Source organism: Lepus europaeus, chromosome 16 (genome assembly GCF_033115175.1).
Source record: "Lepus europaeus isolate LE1 chromosome 16, mLepTim1.pri, whole genome shotgun sequence".
In the NCBI taxonomy this organism is placed as follows: Eukaryota; Metazoa; Chordata; class Mammalia; order Lagomorpha; family Leporidae; genus Lepus; species Lepus europaeus.
Window position 1 is genome coordinate 3374131 of NC_084842.1, and position 18126 is coordinate 3392256.

General features: G+C 38.5%; 1 protein-coding gene across 1 annotated transcript in view; it reads right to left on the bottom strand.

Annotated features, from left to right (window-relative positions):
- LOC133775464 (A disintegrin and metallopeptidase domain 3-like) overlaps window positions 1–18126 on the bottom strand; it is an 85299-nt gene that overhangs the window by 46651 nt on the left and 20522 nt on the right. The window contains exons 5-10 of the mRNA XM_062213798.1: window positions 17963–18039; window positions 16210–16387; window positions 7464–7529; window positions 5784–5855; window positions 5389–5555; window positions 4216–4297 (exon numbers count right to left, since the gene is read on the bottom strand). Coding sequence (XP_062069782.1) covers window positions 4216–4297; window positions 5389–5555; window positions 5784–5855; window positions 7464–7529; window positions 16210–16387; window positions 17963–18039 — 642 coding nt within the window. The remainder of the gene's footprint in view (window positions 1–4215; window positions 4298–5388; window positions 5556–5783; window positions 5856–7463; window positions 7530–16209; window positions 16388–17962; window positions 18040–18126) is intronic.

The following is an 18126-nucleotide window of genomic DNA, read 5'->3' on the forward strand; positions in this document are numbered from 1 at the left end:
TCTACTTGTCTAATAAATAAACAAATATTTAAAGAAAAAAACAAATTGTTATATCAAAGCTAGTTGCTTTCTTAAGGGTCTAGAGGACAGAACAAACAACTATATTTTATTATTCTTTTTGAGCATTATATTATTCTTTTTGACCTATTATAAAAGATTAATGACATCATTTTATGATGATTGAACTTAAATCTAACAAGTACCATCAATCATTTTTATATTTACCAGCCTTAGTTAACTAAATATATTGTTTCTAAAGAGATCACAACTGGAATGGATATGCAGTGTTTAATTGGAAATCAGTTATGAAGTGTATATGGCAACATGTTAACACTGTTAAATCTAAAACAATAATAAATATTAAAAATGAAAACACTGAGGAGTCAATTTTTCTCAAAGCAAAGCAATATACAATACATAGCAAAGTCTTTCTCTAAATATTTACAAATCAATGATCTTCTTGCTATCTCCATGTATTGCTGATTCCCAAAGTCATACAGTGAATACTTTATATATCTTTTTCACATTAGCTTCTTCTACTAACAACTTACAGATAAAGCTTTTCATACCTTTTTGTGGCTTAATGGCCAAGTTTTCAAATCACTGATTAATATTCCATTGCGTGGTTATACCTTTTTGTTTATTGGTTCACTTATTAAAGGCTATCTCGGTTACTTGTGATCTACGACAATTATAAATAAAGCTGCTACAGGCATTCATATGTAAGTCCTTAGATATGTTTTCAGTTCATTGGGTAAATACCCAGGATGATCATTTCTAGATCATCTGATAATAGTTCATTCAGTATTTCAAGAAATTGTCAAAGTATCTCCTAAAATGTCTGCCCCATTATTATAGCTCCATGAAAATTGAATGAGATTCATTTTGGCTCTACATCCCTATAAAATTTGGAGCTATCAGTTTTTCAGGGCTTTGTACAGTGTGGAAAAGGAGTAAGAGTCTTTGTTCTTGACTTGTTCATCTTAGCAGCAAAGCATTCTTTTCTCAGAACAAGTGTGATGTTATAAGTGTTGCTTGTTACAATTCTCTTTTGCAAGTTCTCTTTTATTCCTAGTTTGCTGAGAGTTTTTAAAACACTTTTTGATTTGGTCAATTTTTATTTCCTGAATCTAGCAATAATATTATATGAGTTTCCTCATTATATTAAAATGGTGGTTATGTTAATTTTTGAGTAAGACATACATATATGTAATAATCTATAAGTAACAAGAATGAAAGAAAAACTGAAAAAAAAAATCAACAGAAATTCTAGAGATGAAGAACCCAATGAATTAATTGAAGAATTTACTAGATGCAGTCAAACTTAAACTTCAAGAAAGTTGCTTGCTATTATCATGCCAAAGAGTAGAAAGAAGATTGAATAAAATAAATGGACACCATGGTCTCATGGGTCACTATTAAGGGGACAAATTTATGTATTTTGGAGTCCTAAAAAGAGAGAGAACATAGGGCAAAGACCTGATTTGAAGAAGTAATGGCCAAAGGCTTTGGAAACAAGGCTTAAAAAGAACACCAGGATAAACCCAAAGAGGTTATCATGGAAGTGTATTATAATTGAACTGTTAAAAATTAAAAGACCATGAGAAAAATCTTTGTGACATAAGAGAGCTTCCATATAATTGTCCATGGATTTCTTAACAGATATTTTTGAGGCCAGATATGAGTATAGTGACACAGTCAAATACTGAAATAAAGAATTTCAACCAAGAACGTTGTTTTGGACAAAACAGTCATTCAAAAATGTTGAAGAAATTAATATTCCAGATAAGCAAAATCTTGGGGAATTTTTGTCCTGTAGGCCTGACTACAAGAAATGCTAAGGAAGTCTCTCAAGTTAAAAAGAAAATGCATTAGATGGCAATACCAAACCACAAGAAAATTATGAATCCTCACGGGTGGTGGGCATTGTGGCATAGCGGATGAAGCTGACATCTGAGATCTGAGATGGATGCACCCCCTTCTGGAGTGCCCGGTTAAGGTGCTCGCTACAATCCAGGCTGATAAAGCTTCCTGCTGATGCAACTGGAAGAAAGTAGATCATGGCCCAAGAAACTAGGTTTCTAAAACCTATGTGGGAGACCTGCATGGAATCCCGACTCTTGGCTTTGGTGAGGCCCAGTCCTGGTTATCATAAGCATTTGAGAAGTGAATCAGTAGATGAAAGACATTTCTCTTTCTGTCTCCCCCCATCTTTCTGTCATCCTGCCTTACAAATAGATAAGCAAAATCTTATAAAGCTATTAGTAAAGTGAATGTATGAGGGTATTTCAAAAAGTTAACAAAAAATGGAAGTAAAAGATAACTATTTGGGTACAAAGAAATGCTAAAATGCATATTATTTTCATAATACCTCTTTTCATAATGTATATCTGGTATGGAACGTTTTGAAATGCAAGCATTAACAAATTTCTGTAAGTTTGACATGTAAATTTACTTTAAAAACAAATGAAAAAACTAAAGACCTACAAACAAGATAAGTTCACTTGGAACATAACCATCTGAGTATCACAAACCAGAACATGTATACTCAGGAGGGAAACTTGAAAGAATTGCAGGCAGAACGGAAAGCAGCGCAAGAGTAGTAGAAGGCTTCAATGTTCCATTTCAACCAAAGACCAGAGCAACCAGACATAGGATAAATAAGATCAAGTTTCCACAATAAAATATGCAAGCTAGAACCAAAGGACATTTGCATAATATTCTACCCAATAATAACAGGATATACAATAATCTCCAGCACACACAGAACATTTTCCAGCACCAACAATTAGAACACAAAAAATTCATTAACAATTTAACAAATACCAAATAACACAGAGTACTTGTTTTCAATGCCAACAGAATAAAACCAGAATCCACTCAGAAAAGGCAACCTTGAGTACTCACTAATGTATATGATTTTTTAATCTTTGAAGATATTTTGTTTTCTTATTCAAACATTTTTATTGATGTAAAGAGAATAGATTTCATGTATTTCATAGGTACAATTCTTTTTTTTTTTTTTTTTGGACAGGCAGAGTTAGACAGTGAGAGACGACAGAGAGAAAGGTCTTCCTTCCATTGGTTCACCCCTCAAAATGGCCGCTACTGCCAGCACGCTGTGCAGATCTGAAGCCAGGAGTCAGGCGCTTCCTCCTGGTCTCCCATGGGGTGCAGGGCCCAAGCACTTGGGCCATCCTCCACTGCCTTCCCGGGCCACAGCAGAGAGCTGGACTGGAAGAGGAGCAACCGGGACAGAATCAGGTGCCCCAACCGGGACTAGAACCCAGTGTGCCGGCGCCGCAAGGCGGAGGATTAGCCTAGTGAACCACCATTGAATAAAAGAACTCAAGAAAGAAAATTACAAAAATCCAAAGAAAAGTAGAAATGAAAATAAAATACACCAAAACTAGTGAGACATCACAAGAGGTTAAGTTTATATGTGTAAATGCACACATTGAAAAAGAGGGTGATTTCAAATCAACTACCTAACTTTATACCTTGAGGACCTCAAAATAAAAGAAGAAACTAGCCAGTACTCTGGTGTAGTAGGTCAAGTCTCGGCCTGTGGCACTGGCATTCCATACGGGCGCTGACTGGAGTCCCAGCTGCTCCTCTTCTGATCCAGCTCTCTGCTATGGCCTGGGGAAGCAGTGGAAGATGGCCCAAGTGCTTGGGACCCTGCATCCCAGTGGGAGACCGGAAGAAGTTTCTGGCTCCTGACTTCGGAGCAGCCCAGCTCTGGCCATTGTGGCCATTTGGGGAGTGAACCAGAGGTTGGAAGACCTCTCTCTCTTCCTCTCTCTCTGTGGCTCTTTCAAATAAATAAAATAAATCTTAAAAAAAAAAAAACTTATGGAAACAAAACGTAGAATGTTGGTTACCAGAGATAACAAACGGTGTTGTTTTTAGGACAGAGCCTCAGCTTTGCAATATGAAACCCCTGGAGATAGGTCTTGTCACCACGTGAAGGTATTCTCTATTGGCCTCAACACTTAGAATTTTAAGATGGGATTTTTTTATGTATGTGCATTGCCCACAATAGCACATCCATTTAAAATCATATTATTAGAGTATCAAAACCAATAAAGACCATTTTGTCAAAGTTTGACAAAATTGTATGAGTGCTGTGTTAAATGTACATGTGCTTACTGATGTGAATGATAACTTTCTAAACCTGATATTCTGAACGAAGTGAAGGGAATAAATGCATACCATAGCAACTCCTGCAGCAAACTTTGGATCACATGGCCTTCCATGATATGTTGCTCCCACAAAAGTAGCCTGGTCCCTGTAACTGAAAAAGAAAGTTTTTTTTTTTTTCTGGTGAAAACATACATTTTAAAGTATTGGTGAACTTAATGATGTTTTACAGGTTTGTATTCTGCAATAAAGTTCTTCTTTCTTTAGAAATATGAGTAAAGCATATCTAGAGATTTAAGTCATTTACCATTTCAGCTGTCAGTCATAGGAGACGTAAGAGTTAAGTTCCAAAGGCTACTTAATGTCCTAAGATGCACAGCCCAAAACATAGCAGGGGCTGTCCTGCACCTCACCCAAAGTATATCACTATTGTTTTCACTGGATGAATGTAATCCCAAGAAATAAAAGTCAAGGCTGTTTATTGCCCTGACTTGTTCATAGTGACCCTAATCATATGTTAAGAGCATTAGATCCGAGGAGAGGAAGGAAAGAGATAAAAAATGCAACAGTTGCACGAAGAGAAACAGAGACAGGATGCAGCCAGTGTGCACATTCATTTTAGTCCCTTTTTATTGTTGCTTTAGAAGCTCCTTGGATTCCACTTGATATCTCAATAGATTTATATGTTTATTTCATATTGCAGAAGGCCTTTGCCATTCTGTTTCTGAATATAAAAATTAAATAAGGAAAGCAAAAATACATAGAAAGAATCTTGAAAGATGCAGAAAGATGAACAGGTGCGCCTCAGGTCAGTAGGAATGTACCAGAAAGTAGCCTAACCAAAAGGATGGTGAAGTTACTGTTACAACGCTTTCTGTGATAATGAGCACTTCGGGCAATCACTGTGTTCTGTGAGGTAGTTTGCATTTATCCAATGCTAAGGTGATGGTTTCAGTCATTTCCCCTGAGAAGAGCTTCAGGACCCACCATGGTCCCGACTCCACCTTTTCCAGCTCCCTGCACTTCCATAAATGGTCTACTCAGACAGGGAAGTCCCAGTATGAAGTAAACAGTGTCTTACCTGGGTTGTCTGATTTTCTGTTTTGCATTTTGCAAACACAGTATTCATGTTTCAATTTTCTTTTTTTAAAATATTATTCCAAACAACATTTCTCTACATAATTTTGATAGATAACATATCAAACAACTTGATAAAGTCTCTGCCAATCTGAACAAAGTGCTTACATCAATAAATAAGACATTTCTTGGGGACTTTGAGACAGAAGTTTTTGTTTCCATGACAGGAATCTTTGTAGTATATCCTCAGCATCTCCATTTGTTGAAATCTTATTTTCATCTGACCAGAGCTCCAGAGAAGACAGAATAATAGCTATTTTGACCTTGGAAAAAATCTGAAAACAGGAGATAAATGATGTAATAATGCTACATAATTTTACATCCCTATGCCCAGATGTAATATCTACATTCAATTAACTCTTATTTGGAGTTGAATCCATTGGTAAATGGAACTATCACATAGAATTACGTTTTTTATAAAAATTTAAATGCAATATATTCAAACAATATCACTGTGTTAATGAAAAATATGTCCTACATAAATATGAAACATAAATACTTACAGCACTAATAACACCAAACATATGGACAATTTTTTCAGCTGCAAGTGCCCCGTCAGATCCCATAAAATCATACTGGAAGACAAATGCTTGTTTCTTAATCATAGGATAAAATCACTAACACATTTTAAATGGTTTCAAGTTAAAATACTGCAGTGCTTAAATGAAGAAGCCAAAATATAATTAAGATTTCTGAAATGACTCTTTCATTTTAAGTATAATCTTAAAGGCTGGGCTTCAGCAGAAGTCAGCTTGTGAAGAGCCCTGGCAGCTCTGCCAAGAGTTGGATCACTGGAAATGGACCTGCCCTGGAGTCGAAGGATGCCCAGGTCAGAGCCACAGATCTTATTGACTCTAAGCTGAAAAGCCTTTCACTCAGCCCAACTTCCAAAGTGACCACTGCAGCTGAGGGGATGGTCAAGTAGGGTCAGCAACATTGCAGGCAGAACTGTAAATTTCTTGTTAGAGATGCCACCTGCCTTGACCTGGCCAGCTCTCCTCCCAGGCCAGCCAAGTAATGAAAGTTAACAGAGTGCCTTCCCCTAGGAGGTTCACACCTCCCTTAGGATATACCCCATGTGAAGAGATAGGTAGGTCTGGGCCTCTTAACTTACAAAGGCCTAAAGCCCAACAGATTATTATCAAGCCCCTTCTGTCAGGTTCTATTTGCCTCTCAATCAGAAAAATTACTTGTAGCTTAGACAGCACCTTTCTTAGCTCCTCTAATAATGACTCTTTCCTTTGTCCTAGGCCCTGTCTAGTGCACTTGGGCCTCATTCCTTTGTAATCGTAACCTCTACTCTACCACCAATGGCTCTACTCCCAACCTGTGTGTACTGATGGTCCTCTTCCCCACTTTTTGCTGTATAATTGTTCAAACCTGGTAAATGCCACTCTTAGGATCATTGGTTACTATCCTCACTCTGTCTTTTATGACCTTGTCTAAATATGATCAGAGTCGGCAAACTTGGAAGGCTTCCATAGCCTTGGCAACTCATGACGACAGCCTAGGATGGTTACTGGCGCCATAAACTAGAGTGTCAATTTGTTGGGTCAACAACAGGAGTCACTGTGCACTTGCTCCTCATGTGGGATCTCTGTCCTTAATGTGCTGTACATTTTGATTTAATGCTATAACTAGTACTCCAACAGTATGTTTCACTTTGTGTTTCTATGTGGGTGCAAACTGTTGAAATCTTTATACTAAATTGATCTTCTGTATATAAAGAGAATTGAAAATGAATCTTGATGTGAATGGAAAGGGAGAGGGAGCGGGAGAGGGGAGGGTTGCGGGTGGGAGGGAAGTTATGGGAGGGGGAAGCCATTGTAATCCATAAGCTGTACACTGGAAATTTATATTCATTAAATAAAAGTTAAAAAAAAATTAAATACTTACAGATTATGTGACATGATGCATTTATACATTTATATTTATATTATTCACATTTATAAATAGCTACAAATGTTAAACATGATTAACCACATTAAACAGAAATGATGTGATTACATTCTTCTTTACAAATCTCCCATATCTGCCTAAGGGCAAATGGCATTTCCTTATGTCATGATGTACTAAGACACCGATTTTGAAGAGTAAAATGCATCTTTATTGAAAACATTGGAAGTTTATTATGCATATTTCCTCAATGTGAACATATAATGAAATATATCAATAATGCATACCATGGCTTTATCCACGATGATGTGTATTTTCAAAGTTCTTTTTGGTAGGACAATATCTGAATCTTGCTGTGAAGTATAGGACATAAATTAAACAAAACATTTTCAGAATTCTTACATTGTAATTATCACATGCACTATATATAGACATGTACAGGTAGATGGAGACAGAGAAGAGATAGACTTATCCACCCTCACAGATACAGATAATAACACTGATATGTATATAAGCGCACAAAGAGACTGACAGCAAAAAATGGAAAAACAAGAGGATGGATTCCCACTCAATAAATAAACAGGTAATATTCCAAATGTCTTTATAACATATAAGAAGTATTTTAATTTCTATTCTTGAAAAAGAGGATTCCAAAAATAAAATAGATACTTGCGTTTTCTTCCTCTCAAAACATTCTGCATTGCTGATAGGACACTCACAACCTGCCATCCTTCAAGCTAAACACACTTCTTTCTTTTTTTTTTTTTTATTTGACAGGTAGAGTTATAGACAGTGAGAGAGAGAGACAGAGAGAAAGGTCTTCCTTCCGTTGGTTCACTCCCCAAATGGCTGCTACGGCTGGTGCTGTGCCGATCCAAAGCCAGGAGCCAGATGCCTCTTCCTGGTCTCCCACATGGGTGCAGGCGCCCAAACACTTGGGCCATCCTCCACTGCCCTCCCAGGCCACAGCATAAAGCTGGACTGGAAGAGGAGCAACCGGTGCCGCAGGTGGAGGCTTAACCAAGTGAGCCACGGCGCCGGCCCCCAGCTAAACACATATCTACCAACCTTCTCCCAAATGTTGCCTTTATTTTCTCTTTTGAAATATTAATTGACTTATATATTTGAAAGGCATGTGGGGTAGAAAGACGAGAGAGAGAGAGAGAGAGAGAGAGAGAGAGAGAGAGAGAGAACGACTCTTCCAGCTATGGTTCATTCTCCAAATGCCTAAAAAGGCCAGACATGGGACAGGGCAAAGCCAGGAGAAGGGAACACCATGTTGGAAGCCCAAGTAGGTGTCAGGAGTTTGAGCTCTGCATCTTCAGCTGTCTTCCTTGGTGCATCAGCAGAAAGATGGATCAGGGGCTGAGCAGCCCGGGCTCAGCCGGGGACTCTGACACGGATGCCAGCACCACAAGCAGTGGCTTCAGCCTCTGCACACAATGCCTGCCCCTTCTCATTGTTCTTATACTTTAACTTTTTTATATTGCATTTTGAGCTTTATATTCAATAAAGCAGGTCTGTTTTAAGTATATAGTTATATGATAGGTAACACAATATATACATCCATGAATCCACTGTCACCATTGAGATAAGCGACATGTTCATCACTTTCTCTGATGTCAGTAGCCCACATGGCTCAAAACCACTGCTAATTTTCTTTCTTCCACCCAGGTTAGAATAATCTGACCTAGAATTTCATATAAATGGAATCACATGATCACATGGTAAGTACTCTCTTTGATATTGAGCTACTTTCACTCAAACTGTTGGAATTATTAATATTCTATTAATCTTTATTGGTAAATAGTGTACTACTTTAGAGGCACATCACAATTTCTTTATAAATTAACTTGTTAATGGTCATTTGGATTATTTAAATATTTTAGCAATTACATGTAATGCTTTTCTAAGTATGAATATGCAAGTTTGTACAGTTTTATATATATATACACACACATATATTTATTTCATTTTTCTTGCCAAAAGCTTTGAAATTGAGTATCTCAAATATATGGTAATTGTGAATGTATAAAGCAGCATGAAAAAGTCAAACTTTTTATCCTTTCTTGTTGACTTGTGTTATTATCTCAATGAGTTTTTAAAATGTTCATGTAGTTTTATTTATTTGACAGGAAAAGTGACAGAGGGATGGGGAGAGAGAGAGAGAGAGAGAGAGAGAGAGAGAGAGAGAGAGAGAGAGGAAAGAGTAATTGACAGATCAAGATCTTCCACTAAATGACTTATTCTTCAAATCACAGCAACAGACAAGACACGGTTGGCCTGGGCCAGGCTGATGTCAGGGTCCAGGATCTCCCATCTGAGTCTCTTGTGTGGGTGTCAGGGACTCAAATACCCAAGCCATTACCTGGTACCATCCATGGTGTGCATTAGCAGGAAGCTGGATCAGAACCTGAGGCAGAACTCAGTCACAGGCACTCTGAGACAGAATGCCGGAATCCTGATGTAGCTCAACTCACTATCAAGAAAGCTGACTCCTCATTCAGGTTTTATTTGAAATTCTCTGATGATCAATGATGTTGAACATCATTTTTTTTACACTCCTTTGTTAATTAATTTGGTTTTCACTAAGTTTCTAACTGAAATTATATTAAATTCAACAATTTCTATGCCTTGAATCATTTTTGTGTAAGGATCATTAATTCACTTTATTCTATATGGATAGCCAATGCTTCCTACATTATTATTTTGAAAAAAAAATTTAGGCAATGAAAGCCCTTAGCTGTATTGTGAAAAATCAATTGACCAGTAACCGGTGGTTCAACCTCTGATCTCTCTGTTCTGTTCCACTGGTCTGTACACCTATGGTAACATTAACAGCACATACATAGTTCTATGATAGAGGTCAGCAAACTACACTTCTATTATAAACAAGACTTCATTAGACGCAACAACACCTATTCGTGTACCTTTTGTCTGTGCAGTTTCCACGCTATAAAAGTAGAATGCGGGAGATGCAATGCATCATGTGCCACCCTAGCCTGAAATACATACTGTGTGGCCTTTTAGGGAAAAGGCCAGATATCTGACATAGCTCTTAAAGAAGTCACTTGAGACGCACCCATATCCTGTATCCCAGTGTCTGGAGTCAAATCCTGGTAGGGTTCCCAGTTCCAGCTTCCTGCTAATGCACATTCTGGAGGCCACACGTGATGGTTCCAGAGGTCAGATCACTGCCACCCACTTCATGTAGGAGTCATACGTTCAGTTCCAGTCTCTTGGTTATAGCCTGACACAGCCCCGGTTCCTGTTGGTATTTGGAGGAGTGAAGTAGCAAATGAGAACCCTCTTCTTGTTCTTACTCCTGAAACATTTTGACTTTCCTAGGACCTTCGCGTTTTGCGTTTCCTTTTGCAACTGAAAGTCAATTTCCTAGAAGGTATTTTCTGGGATTTTAATGTCTATTGTACTGGATCCACCAATGATCATGTTGGGAAAAATGAACACCTTCACGATACCTATTCTTTTGTTTCTGGTGACGTTGCTGCACTCTCTTATTCATCCTTGTTGCTTGGGCTGGGATTCCTTAGTTCTCCAGGTACAGGAGGTAAGTCATCTAAACAAAAGCAAGGTCACTTTTTCCATTGGAAACTGCATGTCCTCTATTACTCATTTTTTCCCTGTTGCACTGTTGGATGGGAAAACAGAGGCCGTGTACCCTTCCGTTGTTTCCTGTCCTGTCTTGGGCTGCTGGAAGTAACAAATATAGACCACTGGATCAGTAGGCACAGATTTTCTGAAGAGTTCTGGAGGTTGGAAATTCCAAAGTGAAGGTGCTGAGGTATCTCATATCTGATAAGGGAACTTTTTTGTGGTTTTCAGATGGCTGTGTTCCCTTGTTGCTTCACATGGCTGGCAGCACAGGTGGAGAACCCATCTCTCCTCCTCTTCTTTTTTTTTTAAAAAGATTTATTTATTTATTTATTTGAAAGTGAGAGAGAGAAAAAGAGAGAGAGAGAAAGAGAGAGAGAGAGAGAGAGAGAGCGAGAGAGAAAGAGAGGTCTTTCCATCTGCTGGTTCACTACCCAATTGGCCACAACAGCCGGAGCTGTGCTGATCCGAAGCCAGGAGCCAGGAGCTTCTTCTGGGTCTCCCACGTGGGTGCAGGGGCCCAAGGACTTGGGCCATCTTCCACTGCTTTCCCAGGCCACAGCAGAGAGTTGGATCGAAAGTGGAGCAGCCAGGACTCAAATCAGTACCCATATGGGGTGCTGGCACTGCAGGTGGCGGCTTTACCCGCTACACCACAGAGCTGGCCTCTCTCCTCCTCTTCTTGCAGGAGCATTAATCCCATCAGAAAGGCTGCCACCTTCAGCACCTAATCTCACTCTGATTATATGCCAAAGCTTCATCTCTACAAACTCTCCTGGAGAGAGAGGGCTTCAACGTGAATTGGGAGGGGACACGAGATGTCACCCACAGCAAGTACCGAGCCTTCAGTCACTCACAGTCTTTATGCCAGCTGTAGGTCTGTCACACGTCAGATCAAGGAAGCTTTGTATTCCTACTTTGCATCATGAATGTGTGCTAAATGTTAGAAAATGATATTTTTTTCCTGAAATTATTGTGAGGCTCTAAATATATCTGTGAAAATATGTGATTCAATTTCAGATTCGATCTATTACTTTAAGTAGCATTGCCACCAAGTTCTATAAGGTTTTCTAGATTCTCAGGATTTAAAAAAAAAGTCATGACTGCTACTGTAGTATAATGGCAACCGGACTAGATAAAAATTCTTGGAATATTTTGTGTCCCACAGTGAAGTGATAGGAGATGTTTGACTGCTTTGTAAGGGCTTCATTCATTGTGGCTATTCATTTCTCTTTGTGAGTGATTAGATTTAAGTGCAGGATACCCATAAGACTGTTTGTTGTATTTGTTATTCGTATTGGTGTTGCAAACTGGCATCAGAGTTTCTTGGGAAATTTTCAATTTCATCATTTGTTCAACAAAGCTATTTCTATTGTTCTAAATTGCAATCCATTTTATATGATTTCCTTCACGATAACAATTCTCAACATCCTGAATTTCCATGATCAGCTTTCAATACTGGACAACAGCTATCCAGAGAAACATAATGCATAGGTGTGTAGGTGAGGGAGCTTCAAAAAGCCCATGGAAAATGAAATTAAAAGGTGAGTTTATTTCAAGAAAATGTTGAAGTCCATGCATGCCAGGGGTCTTTAAAACCTCACGGGAAACGTCTATTATGGAAAAGCTTTGCATGTATCTCAACAATTTTTGCACCAAAATAAAGTTATCTTCCAACTCAGTTCAACCAAAATGTTTTCAAGTTCACTCCTACATATGGAAATCACTGTTATTAGGGAATGGTCTCATGGGAGCTAAGAACTTGGCTGTTTTAACATCTGGAGCTATTCCCACAGCCTGGAGATGCTGGAGTAGCCAGTGTTAGCTGCAGAGCAATGTTACCTCCAGAGGTTGGAGGTTGGAGAAGCAGGAGTCAAGGCTGCAGTTGCAGTTGAAGCCCAAAGGCCAGCAGCAGGAGAATCCTCTTTCCAGGGAGGGCCAGTCCTGTGGTCACGATTGGATGGGTACTCCCACATGAGGAAGGGAAATCTGCTTCTTCCAGGTCCACCAATGCCAATCTCTTTCAGAACCAGGCATGATGTTATTCGGCCAATTAAGCAGGTAACCTGGACTAGCTAAGCTGACACATAGAATTAACTAGCACGTGTTTTTAGTTTTTCCCTACCATCATTTTATATCACTGTTTTCTCCATTTCATTGTTTTTATCTGTTTGTCAACCCAAACACTTCCCTATTACGGGTTGGGATTTTACCACAGTGTCCACTATATTATTAACCTACTATGTCATTTAAAAGTATTTGTATCATTTTCTTATGCTTATTTTCTGAGCACTTTCACAAACTTTTATGAAGCCACTGGAGGCCTAAGAAGACTATATTGGCTGGTCATATCTGTTTTGAATTTTAATTCCACCACTTACTTTCCTAGAATAATATTTTAACCTCTCTAAACCTATGTTTCCACATTGGAAAAAGATGATTTGTATTACGAAAAGCTGTGTATGCAGCAATTTCAAAATTTTTGCTCCGAAATAAACTCACTGTAACTTTCCAGAACTTATAGAAAATGATCTAGTTTGAGGCACTAAGAAGGATAAGACATTACTTTAAAAATTGCCTACAAAAGTAATATGAATTTTGTTATGAGTGAAGCAAGAGAATATATCAAATTGAACATGAAGCTTAAGTGTAACACTGTTGAAACAATGAATGCACTCCAAAATGTTTATGGAATAATTCCACCCCAAAATAACAAGTTGACAAATACAATCGCAGATCATTCACAACAACTCAGTTAAAAAATTAATTTTGCGTGGCACCGGCATCCCATATGGGCACCAGGTTCTAGTCCCAGTTGCTCCTCTTCCAGTCCAGCTCTCTGCTGTGGCTCAGGAGAGCAGTGGAGGATGGCCCAAGTGCTTGGGCTCCTGCACCCGCATGGGAGACCAGGAAGAAGCTCCTGTCTCCTGGCTTCAGAATGGCGCAGCGCCGGCCGTAGCAGCCATTTGGGGAGTGAACCAATGGAAGGAAGACCTTTCTCTTTGCCTCTCTCTCTCACTGTCTATAACTCTGTCAAATAAATAAAAAAAGTTACTTTTGCTCATATCCTGATTGAGGATCACAACAGAAACAACAGACCATATCTTGCTTATCTTAATTAGCCTAGCTTCCTATGGCTGAAACATTAAAATGAGGCAAACCTTTTGCTCAATGAGTACCACAATCTTTGCCACCATGAGTACCACAAAATTTCAATGGAGATTTTAAACAAGTGGGATCAAGCTCCTGAAGCATTTCTTCCAGGAACTTAATAGGAGATGAACATGAGCATACCGATGAGATTCTAAAGACAAAGCACAATCTAGGTAAAATCTACCTTCAAGTGGACGTGGTCCAGGCAAAGCAAAAGCATATCAGTCAAGAGCAAAGGTCATCACAATAGTTGTTTTTTTTTTCTTTCGAATGTTGTGAATGCTCATGGGATATTGCTTGATTTGGGGGAAGGTCAAAGAATTATAACACTTGCTTATCAGCATAGTTTTAAGAAATTTAGCCAGAGCGTTAACAGAAAAAAATGCCAAGAAATCTTCACCTGAGAGTCCTACTCCATCATAATCATGGTTCTGTTCGCTACCTCACATCAAACAAAGGCAATTTTGTGACCATTTTGTGTGTGCATACTTGTGTGTGTGTGTGAGTGTGTATTCAAGGGGAGATCATTAGAAATCCACCTCACAGTCCTGATATGACTTTTTCATGTCTGTTTCCTTACCTTAAAAAATAAAAAAGGCACCCATTTTTCTTCCAGTGATAATTTAAAAAAGACTATATTGTCATGTTAAAATTCTAGGACTCTAAATTCTTTGGTGATGTAAAATTACCTAAATATCCTTAATTACAAAAGTTTCTTGAACTTCGTGAAGCTTACTTCAAGAAATAAAAGTTCATCTTTTTTATTTTTATCTTTTCATTCCATTTTCAATGAACTTTTAGAAGGACATTTGTTTATGCAGGAAATGGTATGCAAATATATATCTGAAATTATAGCATACGTTCCACAACAATGTTTAGCTCTAGAAAATGATAATATGGCCCATTCTATTTTTTTCCTTTGTTTACACACATATTTCATATTTCACATATTCAAAAAACAATATTCTTTACTTCAAAAACCCATAATTCAATCTGTAAAATGTGCATTACTCTTTTAATGGCAAAATCTAAAAGAAACACATATGACTAGGCCATTTTTATTTTAAAAATTCTATATAATATTAAAACTATTTTGATAAATAGATATATGAAAAGGTTAGGCAAAGTAACTTAAAATTCTCCAAACACTCTCTAGACAGATTTTGGGAAAATGTCTTAAGTTGTTTTGTGGTCTTTCTACTATTAAACTTTATATCAAAATAATACTTTTTTTTCCAAAGAAAATATACAGGTAAGAAAAATGCTTGGGGCCAGAGCTGTGGCACAACGGGTTAATGCCCTGGCCTTATATGGGTGCCAGTTCTATTCCCTGCTGCTCCTCTTCCCATCCAGCTCTCTGCTATGGCTTGGGAAAGCAGTAGAGGATGGCCCAAGCTTTGGTTCCCTCCACCCACATGGGCACCCCGGAGGAGGCTCCTGGTTTCTGGCTTCGGATCAGCACAGCTCCAGCTGTTGTGGCCATCTGGGGAGTGAACCAGTGGATGTCTCTACCTCTCTCTGTAACTCTGTCTTTCAAATAAATAAAATAAATCTTTAAAAAAAAAAGAAAAATGCTTGTAAGCATTGAAATCTGAAAATCATTGCAATAATCACATGCAAATTCAGAAAAAAGCAACTACACATATGTGCATAAAAATGTTTTCATCAAGGAAAATAGGTCAAGAGATGTCTGATGATTTATAAATCATTTATAAATGATGGTTACATTTTCTTCTTAAAATCATTTACTTATATCTTTATTTATTTATATGAAAGGCTGGTGACAGAATCAGAGAGAGAGAATGAATTTCCATCTGCTGATTCATTCCTCAAATTATCTCTAAAGTTAGGGCTGTGCAAGGCTGAAGTCAGAAGCCTGGAACTCCATCTGGGTGTCCTACATGGGAGGCAGAAAACCAAGTACTTTGGGCCATCACCTGATACCTCCTTGGCACATGAACAGGTGCTGGATAGGAAGCAGAGTTGAGATTTGATCCCAGCTGTTACTATATGGGAAGCAGGGACCCTAAGTGGTACTCTAACCCACTGTATCACAACAGGCTCTCCTTCCCCTAATATATCTTGCAATTTTCAACAACTAACTGGATAACCATCAAACAATTTTAAACAAAACACTACATTTGGAAGTATTAACCTATTCAAGATCAGTTTAAATTTCTTTTCCACATGCTTCAGATCATAATATATCCATATGAATACTTTTATCAAAAGTGATGTAATGAAGATTACATGAAGGAATTTACTCACATCTGATTGGACTAGAATCTTGTAGGACTGCTGTGCGTATTGAGTTGCAGGCTGAATTTCTTGTAAGGAGGTATAACCAGTTTCATTCATTATTATTTGATACAGGATATGCTCATTTGTAACTGAAGATTCTAGTGGTTCTATTCCATATGTGACATTATCAAACTGCAATAATCCTCTAAATATTCAAATAGAAGAAGAAATAAAATTGCAATTCGAGGACATTTTCCATGCAGAAGTGAAAATCAATAGTCAAAATTTGTATGATTTCATCAGGAACTTTGCAGTCCAGAATCTGAGTATCATTCTATCTTACATGGATTAACTTGCAAACCAAATTTTTTTTTTTTTTTTTTTTTTTTTTTTTTTTTATTTTTGACAGGCAGAGTGGACAGTGAGAGAGAGAGAGACAGAGAGAAAGGTCTTCCTTTTTTGCCGTTGGTTCACCCTCCAATGGCCGCCGCGGTAGCGCGCTGCGGCCGGCGCACCGCGCTGTTCCGATGGCAGGAGCCAGGTGCTTCTCCTGGTCTCCCATGGGGTGCAGGGCCCAAGGACTTGGACCATCCTCCACTGCACTCCCTGGCCACAGCAGAGAGCTGGCCTGGAAGAGGGGCAACCGGGACAGGATCGGTGCCCCGACCGGGACTAGAACCCGGTGTGCCGGCGCCGCAAGGCGGAGGATTAGCCTGTTGAGCCACGGCGCCGGCCGCAAACCAAATTTTTTTAAACTTTTATTTAATAAATATAAATTTCCAAAGTACAACTTTTGGATTATAGCGGCTTTTCCCCCCATAACCTCCCTCCCACCCACAACCATCCCATCTCCCACTCCCTCTCCCATCCCATTCATATCAAGATTCATTTTCAATTATCTTTATACACAGAAGATCAACTTAGTATACACGAAGTAAAGATTTCAACAGTTTGCACCCACACAGAAACACAAAGGGTAAAGTACTGTTTGAGTACTAGTTATACCGTTAATTCACATAGTACAACACATTAAGGACAGAGATCCTACATGGGGAGTAAGTGCACAGTGACTCCTGTTGATTTCACAATTGACACTCTTATTTATGATGTCACTAATCACCCTAGGCTCTTGTCATGAGCTGCCAAGGCTACAGAAGCCTCTTGAGTTCACCAACTCCGATTTTATTTAGACAAGGCCATATTCAAAGTGGAAGTTCTCTGCTCCCTTCAGAGCAAGGTATCTCCTTTTTTGATGGCCCGTTCTTTCTTTCTTTCTTTCTTTTTCTTTCTTTCTTTTTTTCTTTTTTTTGGCCCGTTCTTTCTGTTGGGATCTCACTCACGAGATCTTTCATTTAGGGTTTTTTTTTTTTTTTTTTTTTTTTTTTTTTTTTTTTGCCAGAGTGTCTTGGCTTTCCATGCCTGAAATACTCTCATGGGCTTTTTAGCCAGATTCGAATAACTTAAGGGCTGATTCTGAGGCCAGAGTGCTGGCAAACCAAATTTTATATTCTATTGTGGGACTTTGGGTTGGTTACAGTTTAAGTGTTGCTTGGAAATGTATGTATTCTTCATGCAAGATGGAACTTTTTCTGTATTAATGTTAAGACTGAAAGCCTGGTTTACAGACAAAGAAACTAGGAGGAAGGATATGAATTGGAGAAGGAGGTTAAAGAAAAAGCCTTTGGAAGGAAACACATGCAGTGTATGTGTCTTTGTTCAAAAGCATTCTGAACACTGGACTCACACTATCTCAGTGTACATCTCCCCAGTATACAATTACCTGAGTCCAGAGCAGGTGCTGAGTATCACAGATGATTTTGGAATCTCTGCTACATGTCCTTGATAAAAGCAGTGAGCCTAGAAAAGAGTCCAGACACGTATTCATAAATAACTAGTAAAGTATGTCCTTGGTTTTATCCTTCCTGCCTGGATAGTACCAATTAT